Source organism: Lottia gigantea, assembly GCF_000327385.1.
Source record: "Lottia gigantea unplaced genomic scaffold LOTGIsca_58, whole genome shotgun sequence".
Taxonomy (NCBI): Eukaryota; Metazoa; Mollusca; class Gastropoda; family Lottiidae; genus Lottia; species Lottia gigantea.
Window position 1 is genome coordinate 1,117,342 of NW_008709979.1, and position 9,326 is coordinate 1,126,667.

At 32.2% G+C, this 9,326-nt stretch overlaps 2 protein-coding genes across 2 annotated transcripts; both read right to left on the reverse strand.

Annotated features, from left to right (window-relative positions):
* Window positions 1–4,846: 4,846 nt before the first annotated feature.
* LOTGIDRAFT_166449 (hypothetical protein) lies at window positions 4,847–5,802 on the reverse strand (the record flags this gene model as incomplete). Its single annotated transcript, XM_009063514.1, has 2 exons — window positions 4,847–4,864; window positions 5,443–5,802. 2 exons carry the CDS (start codon window positions 5,800–5,802, stop codon window positions 4,847–4,849), a joined length of 378 nt encoding a protein of 125 aa, XP_009061762.1.
* An 838-nt stretch (window positions 5,803–6,640) lies between these two features.
* On the reverse strand, window positions 6,641–9,068 carry LOTGIDRAFT_235036 (hypothetical protein; the record flags this gene model as incomplete). Its single annotated transcript, XM_009063515.1, has 4 exons — window positions 6,641–6,913; window positions 7,341–7,448; window positions 8,112–8,551; window positions 9,033–9,068. The coding sequence occupies 4 exons, from the start codon at window positions 9,066–9,068 to the stop codon at window positions 6,748–6,750; spliced, it is 750 nt and encodes a 249-aa protein (XP_009061763.1). The 3' UTR covers window positions 6,641–6,747.
* Between the last annotated feature and the right edge of the window lie 258 nt (window positions 9,069–9,326).

Sequence of the window (9,326 nt, forward strand, 5' to 3'; positions counted from 1 at the left end):
GTTTTTTTAAGACTACGCCATATAAATTTTCGTGCATTTCTAGTGTAGTTTTTGAAGACAATTTACATATATTAGTAGTACCACAAACATCCCCTGAAAGTGACAAAGAAGTCTCTTGCTGACTAATAAGTTATACTTCAGATATTTATTGATGCTAGGAGATGTATAAGTCATTAACAATGGGTTCCTGGAAGCTATAAAGACAAATTTAAATTAGCTATATCTAATAGCCAATACGATCACTGATTGATCATCAAAGGAATAGTCTTCATAAAAAAAAACTAAAAATATACATTTTTCTATATTTCATAAAGAGTGTATTTCTTTTCTATTGTTTATAACGATTATTCTTGTGATGTTTAAAAATGTACACTACGAATTGCTCTCTGAATGCAAAATATCTTGAAAAAGAATTTTTTTAAGGACAAAAAGCTTCACTCGAAAATGAGGGGAATGTGAGAAACATCTAACAAATGAACCTTTTGGGTTTTGCCATTGTTATCTAGCAAAACGGTTCCTACGTTACACGCTCCATGATGCTTTTTGAACGGAATACGACAAAATTGTTTCATACTTTCTTCACTTTCGTCCTTTAATGGTAAAAATAATAATAAAAAAATTCGAAGATGACACTAGTTTAAAATTGCACTTATATAACCATCTTAAAGCTTTCATTTCGTATTCATCGTGGTGCTTTTGAGAACACTGCCAATACATTGTAGGTAGGTTAAGTGGTTTTAATAACTCTGTTATAATATTGATCATCGTGTTCCATATTGTCTGTAAATTGATTTCTAAAAGATTATGCTATATAACATTTTCATTTAGTACAAACTTTAAATCTTAAACCCATAAAATCTAATTAACCCTTTATTGTGACTGTTGGCGTGTATGTTTTACAACTGTTCTAAAACAAGTATTGCTAAATACATTACGTACTTAATATAATGAAATTTTGCCTATTATTATAATGTTATTTGTAATAAAATTGTATATTTCGGGGATGTTTTCCCCTTGTAATGTTTTCCCAATAAAGTTTTTTTTTATTTATATCTTAAAGTAGAACTGTCTGCAATAATGAGATAACCCAAAATGTTTCTTCACGTTGTCGATCAAACCTTCTGACCAAAACAGTCCCCTCTTCAAACAATAAACCCACTATCGATTTGGAGTGGAGACAAACGCAGCAATGAAAATACTATGTTGGTTTTGTGAATTCCTCCTCCAGAATAAATGATAACTGAACTTCGAGATAGTGAAAAGCAGATATATATTATATAATTTTTTCTTCTTTAACCAATTTCCTTGATACCAGACAATGTGTATAATTTGCATAAAAATGAAATTGGATTTCATCTACAAGTGGACTGAACCTTATTCCGTAGATCTATTTCCACTGAATACATCGATTGTCACCGGTTGAGAATTGTGACATTAAACGCAGTCCAGACAAGGCTAAAATTAGTCCAGTGAGGAAATGGAATGGTTGGTTTGTTTGTTACGTTCTACTTTTGTGCACCTTGTTTTGCCAGGTCAGCGACATTTGCATAACTCAAACATTTCTGTTCACACCTGCTCGACTTTGATCTGTTGTTTGCTTGTGTGGAGACCACTGTTTCAATTATCTTTTATTTCAACGCATGCTGGGATTGAAGCCCGCATCTTCAAATGATCAAATAAGCCAACACGTCAACACGCATGTAATCCATTGAAATGTTTTAAGGTATACTCATAGCTTGTAGCAGTAAAAAGAAAAACAATATCGTTAACATCATCCTTACATGGCCCCAGCTGTAATTAATCTTTATTGGTAGGATAATTTTATGAATGAAAATCAACAAACTCCTACTCCCTTATTAAAATAAAGTCATTGATTGTATTTATTGGGGCAATTTATCAAATCATTTCTATTGTTATGTCCGAAATAAGTCATTACCTATATCTCATGTTTACAGAAACGCATTTCAATCATAATATATAGGATTCAACTTGGAATAGTCTAATTGTCTATTTGTAACAGTCTATATAAGTAAATCACATTATTTATGATTCTTATATTTACATTGGATTACAGTTATCAAACCATTCCGAAGACAAATATCTAAGAATGGGATTTCAAGCAGATTAACTTAGGACAATAACTAATACAAATTCAATCTACAAACGAAATGATCAGAATTTGATATAGATATTGATGAATGAATCTGTTTACATGTAAATATCAAGGTTACACTGGAATAAATACATTACGATTGGAAATATGATTAGCATGTTAGTATTAGAACTATAAACTCGTTTATTCCATTAATTAGGGAAAATATTACACAAAACCAATTTGAAAACAGTTGATGACAATTTTAATTACAATATTGACGAAATATATATATTCGACAAAAAACAGACACTGGAACATGTTGTAACTCGTTAATCCTTAACCGACGGCATGAAACTCTTGGTAACAGCATGTTTCAGGTCCTGTTTGATATTTGTATATTATAACTATTTTAACAGTGAAAATATTTAGCTATTGTAAATGATTCAGATATGCTCAAAAAGTAAAAAGTTAATTTAACATTTAACATGAGTACAGGGATAAAGTGTTTCAAATAGTTTCTATAGATGCCATCCGCGTCACATTTCAGAATCAGTTCGGTTTTCCATCAATTGAACAAAAACTTTCACTCAATTATTAGATTGTCGTTGCCCTACAAGACCCAAATTCAACCTCCTATTTGAATTGCCTGTAAAGGGAGACAAATCTTAAATTATTGGCTTCATAATATTTTGTTAGACCTACATATATTATGTAAATTATATTTGGAAGGTCAACGACAAAAATAAATACTTTCGGTTATAATATTCAAAACCTAAAAAATTAAGACAACCACGATGAATTTCAGTGTTCTATTATGTAACAAGCCCTCTATCAACTGTGGGTTTTAAGTCCTACCTATTTACGAACACATTTATTAACCCCCTGTACCGCCATTCAAAAACTCTTCCGTTTTAATATATTTTTTCATTAATCCTTTCATATAAAAATCCCCTAAATTTCTGTTACACTTCCCGGATCATTCTCTTTTCACTCGCCTTGCCTCCAAAAGGCCTTATCAAATACAAATCTATCTCACTGGTCGCCGACCGAATTGGTCACGGGAGTAGATATGAGTTGCACCCCTTTGTCAGAAAACTGAATTTATACATAGCCAGCACTTTGGTTACCTCCAGTGGACACTATCAGAAGCATGTTGTGTTCGAGCGATGCGATTTATCTTACATCATTGTTAATTTAGTTGGGCCCTAGTCCTCGTTATCAAAATCACCCCTCTGCCTCACGGAACTCTTGAGCACAAGGTGAAAGATTACCTTGAACTAGATTCTACACATTATTCACAGTTAACATTCTATAGCCATAATTCAAAGTCTATCTAACTGCTTGATGTAGGCACGAGTTGTGCCCCTTCTTTCATAAATAAACCAACTAACTAACTAGCTGATCAACATACGCAACACACACTACAAATTCATATTATATTTATATAAAATTATTATCTATATCTATTGTTATTTATTTTGCAAACCAAAAAAACTTGGATAATGAGTCCTTTTCGGTTTATAAATCAGATAAAACACTTTCTCTCGTGTTTTTTCTTTTATGATATATACAGCCCTTTCCCTCAGAAAACCCATCGGGATATTTTAAATATTAATTATCATAAAAACCCGTGAGCAATTATTTTATCCTCTACATAGGATATTGTGTGAAAAAGGGGTATAACAAAATTTCATGAAATGGGACGTTCGATTTGGAAGACACCTTTTTCACGTACAATAAACAATTTGTTTCTTTTCATTTTTTTGAAAAAAATATTTCATGTTTGAAGATATATTTTATTCTGTTAAAAACATCCTGATACAATAAGCAAAGAAGATATCCAAGAGAAATCTTATGACGAAAAATGTGTGAAATTTACTTTTTTGATCAAAATACACTTTTTTGTCTGAGCAATATTAAAAACACGATTTTGTGCGATTTCTGAATGTTCTGAAGTCATAGCAACTACGATAACAAAAATTCTTACCGTTAAAATAGTGCTCAATACATCAATATTGTACAGCGAACTATACAGATTACAATAATCGCAAACTATAGCCGATCTAGGACCAATTTAAAAATCAATTTGCCTTAAGCTACGATAACTTTACTATTTTTGCTGATATATCTTACAGTGATGGTGCTAAAGGAAACACCTGTTCCATTGTTTCTTGATGCCCCAATTCTACTGATAAGGGTTTGATAGAGTAACTTGAAGAATAACAATTTTGCAGTTTCACATAAAGTATGGTTTATAGATTTTAAAAATCATAAACTTGTGTTTATTGATTCGTATGCAAGACATGTAGAGGCCCCGCTTTTTTTGTGATTTACTACACTACTGTCCATATTTTGAAAAATAAATTCTCAATATCATTGTGTCTCAGCAAATTTCAATGACTCATCCCACGAGCAGAATTTTTTCGTAAGAATTTACTGGCCAATGTTACTTACTGCTCGATCTTCATTAGTCACTATTAATCGGCCACACTGGTATTTGTGTGTCACCATATAGGCTATTAATGTAATAACGGAGTTGCGTTGCTTGTGTGGAATTTGTATTGTTTATATGTAATTCATTACTTTAATCATTGCATGTCCAATTGAGCAACTTGTGATGACTGGAATTGCAAGTCTGTAAATATCACATTTTGCAGAACGTCGTTATATAATACCAAATGTTACCATGCACATTATTTGATGAATATCTTAGGAAGTAAGATGTAGCTTTATCCTTGTCAATAGTACTCTTCATGGTTTACCATTTCCCTGGAATTTAAATATGGAATAATATTTACCGGCAACTGTAACTGGCCATAACGGGACATGCTGCCTTTGATAGCAGAAAAGACGTGAGATGAGATTGGAGTGTAGGAACAAGTTGAGCATTATGCTATAACAGGTGCCTTCGTATATAACGATTAGGGTCAATCACATATGCAATACACGAGAAATTTACGTAAAAATATGTAGATTTAAATAATATAAATGAGACTACCGAGGTATGTTGTCATTTATATAGAAAGAAATTGCTGGCGTAAAAAAAACATGTTATTGACCGAGTTCACCGAATAACGATAGAAAATAGCTCTGTCCGAAATCTTGGGAAGTGGTAAAATATGAGGATACAATAACAGTAGTTCGTTCTGTTCTGCTATGTAACTAAAGCAAAGCATATTATAAAATACAATTGCATATATAGAAATATAGCATACAGTACGACAACCGTATATTGGAATGAAAGGTTTTAGTACTAATATCAAAACTGAAAGTTATTCTTACGATATAATGGGTTCATCAGTCGTTAGGCCGGGTTTGGGAACATGAAGTTGGTTATTTGAACATACCACATAAGCACCATCCTCCAATGACCACCCACTTGGTATAACACCTTTAAAGTTACTAATGAATGTTTCCAAGACTTCTTTTGTTTCAGCCATTTGTGTGACCTTCCCTCCAACATTTGGTGGTGGTGAACTGTTGCTAAGATCACCCCTCCATAGCTCGACACTGCTACTTCTCTGAATTCTTACTACAGGAACCACCAACGGATTTGGAATGAACACCATTATTGATTTTAGTAGTACTTCTACAGCATTCGGACGTTTGGTCTTGTTTCCAGTTTGCCGTCTACGTGTTCCATGTCCAATAGCAAATTCACAATTTATACAGCCAATGTTTTGTATTCTTTCTTTACTATCTTGCATTCTTCTCAAGCGTGACTCTATACTTTGTTCCTGTTAAATTTTCATAAAGCACTGTTTCCTGATAGATTCTTTTCGACCACAGTCAGTATCTTATTGCATCTGTCTTTTTATCAGCCTAACTTATATACTTTTTGTTAATCGATTGGACAGAAATGATTACGAAAGGCAAATGAAGTGATAATGACGATATTACGAACTATGAAGCAATAGACAATTGAATACGTCAGTAAAAGAATGTGAAAATTAGACGGTTATTTGCTGTTTTATTACCCATTAGTTTGGTATATATATTTTTAAGAACGATAATTTGTTCAAAATAATGAACTGGATATCAATACAAACATAAAACGGATCTCAATTTCTTCTGACTGATGTTAGATAACATCAATATACTGTTTTGTGCATCATATCCATTTCAGGTCAATTAGGACTACGTGATCAGAGGTGCCCCATACACAAGACCATTGTGACCGTAAAACGTTTAGATACCATCTTGACTTGATGAACATGTCCGCGCACGTCACTCAATCATGACACTTTTAAGTCTAATTATTCTATATATAGCTTGAAACATATATTGATAAAAATAGAGCGAAGATGATGACGTCAGAAAGAAAGTAAGAAGTAATCATGAGGGAATAGTATGTAATTGCTTGTTAATTAATCTTTCTGTGGATATCTATTCACATTGTCGATTATATACAGGTGTTAGGGTAAAGAACAATAACATACACCAAATAAAATCGAGGAAAAATTACCATCATCATAAAATGCACGACATTTCGTATGTACAGCCTTGTATGGATTTGTTGGGTTTTTTGTTAAAAGACAAAGACATATTTAAGCAATAATTTATTTTAACTTTCATATACAAAATATATTCAAATACATTTACAATTACAAAATATTATATACATTATGTACATCTCAATTTGTCAAGGGAATTCAAGGCGCTGATGCTGCTGCTCCTAGATTTATACACTGGCAATGTGAAGGAACTTCATGCGCGACCAAACGAGCTCCAACGGATGGAGTCCACACAAGACTCCAATGTGCTCTTGTAACTTGTTTACATCTTGCAGTTCCGCCAGCACAGGGTGCATTTTCATTTCTACAATAGAAAATAGAAAGATAATTTTTAGTTATTCCCTTAAATCCATCGTATGTAAAGAGAATATGTTTTAACAACGTTTTTCATCTGAGTTAACGTCGTCACGAAGATAGATATTATGTGTACTGAACTATGTAATACGTTATGTCAGAAACATAAATATTATTCATTTTTTAGATTCGACATGTGAAAATGAGAGTTCAAATAGGTAAAACATGAGTGCTTCCTTGGCTATAAAGTATAAATTGACTCTGTGAAAATCACGGCTTTTTATAGCCTATATTGCATATATATAATGCAAATTGTTTTCATTTATCTGAAAGAGCGACGCTTTATAATATTTAAAAAGAATCCTTGGAAATACCATATCAAATTAGACATGTAATTGGTGTTTCTTAAGTAACATAAGGTTCATACGAATACTCACGAACACTTCCCAGCAGGAATAAATTGATAACTATTATTAAAATTAATAATGGTGTGATTCTGACCATTAAAATCTGTTATTTCTGTCATAATCTCATAACTCAATTCTCTGAAAGAAATATACATAAATTAATTTTGTAACAATAAAAAAAGTATTCTGTTCTGTTCTCGTGATGAAAGTCTTTGTGTTCTTTGTGTTTACTGACAACCAAAGATAAAATTAATCCGTTTCAATATCTAAAATTAAATTGTAGCCCTTTATCACTAATTATCGATGCTAAAATTTTCCAGGTTCAATATCTAAAATTACATTTTTCAATGTGTAAAATATAAAATTAAAACTCTTGTTAAACTGACCAGTTCAATGTTTAGAATTAAAGATAAAATTGTCGCTTGATCACTGACTATTTTAAATAAAAATTATCAGGTTTAATTTCTATCTTTAGAATGGCATTTTTTCAATGACTACTAAGTTAAAATAACCCGTTTAACTTCTTAATAAGAAATGGCCTTTGATCACTTGTGCACTTGAAATTATTGAAACTGAATTTACTAAATTTAAGGTACCATTAGCAGGACCTCTATACACTTTTTTCAATACTACAAATGACACCGTTTCAATGATTAGCATGACCATTCATCCTTCGAAACCGAGGTATTCTCTATTACGAGATTCAAAATATACCTGTACTTATCGTTCCCATCGAATCATCCGCATTATCAAAAACTTTTGTGCCACCAATATAAGAATATAACATCGTAATATACTCACGTGACACAACAGCCACATATTCCGTCATTAATATATTGTGCAGTACCAGGTTTACTAAAGCCAGATTCTGTAAACCGACTGACAACAATCCGTTTTAAACTGGTATAAGTTGGCTTATGTTCATTCTTATTAAAACTATTAGGAACAATAGACAGGAGTTCTGATTCAGACATAAATCGTCCTGGTAGTAACCGTCTTATATCACTTGGTCCATTCACAGAACACATATCTTGTCTCTTTGGAAATCCTTGAATATTAAATAAGGGATTGTTTCTGGATAACTGTGGAGGATTTCGAGAGAAACTTGAACGTCTTCCAGTTCGTCCGTCATGTCTGAAACTTTCTGTATAAGGTGAACGATAATAGTTATATGCCACTGTCAAATGGACAGACACAATACACATCACTAAAACCACTTGTAACGTAGACAGACAATCCATCTGAAAAAATATTAAAAAAATGTGAAATATACAAATTTCTAATTCAGATAGGTTCAAATCGACAAGCCAAGGTCTGATAAAGCCATGAAATTCATTCCTTACCTTTGCCGTATCTCAACCACTTAAAAAATATGTATGCAATATGATTTGATTTTTCTTACAAAAATCACCAATGACCAGTATCCGACCATTACAATACTTATATGCACCGAAAATAAACACTCCCCGACCTACACCACCCAAAATAAGGTTTCGCCTACATTGATTTCCGGGTTTTTGCAGACCTCCCTATTCTGTTGACCAGAAGTAATCTATCGATAAATGTATAAATAGAAAAACTTTATCATAAATTTTGTTATTTATTACCTAGTGTCAGTAAGATTTTACAATATATTTAGAGGGATGATTGATTGCTATGAATGTTGTCTAACCAAAAACTTAGTTGCTATTAATTTGAAAAAAACGAAACCAACTAACGCACCCACACCGTTTTTGAATTTACAATTGGTGTTCTCATATTGGTGTTGAAATGGTACCGTTATATCGCACTTAAAACAATATTGGGTCATCATCTGTTATAGAGTTATTTTTGGATACTTATGTGTATGTTTATTTATAATTTGAGTAAACCAATTTAGGGTAGAGATTAAAGATATTGTATTCTAGTCATGGGTTTTATTTTATACAACGAATTTGCATAAGAAGGTTGATCCAGAATGGATTCAACATCTATGCGTTTTAATTCAGTATATTGCATCATCAAATGATGTCATAG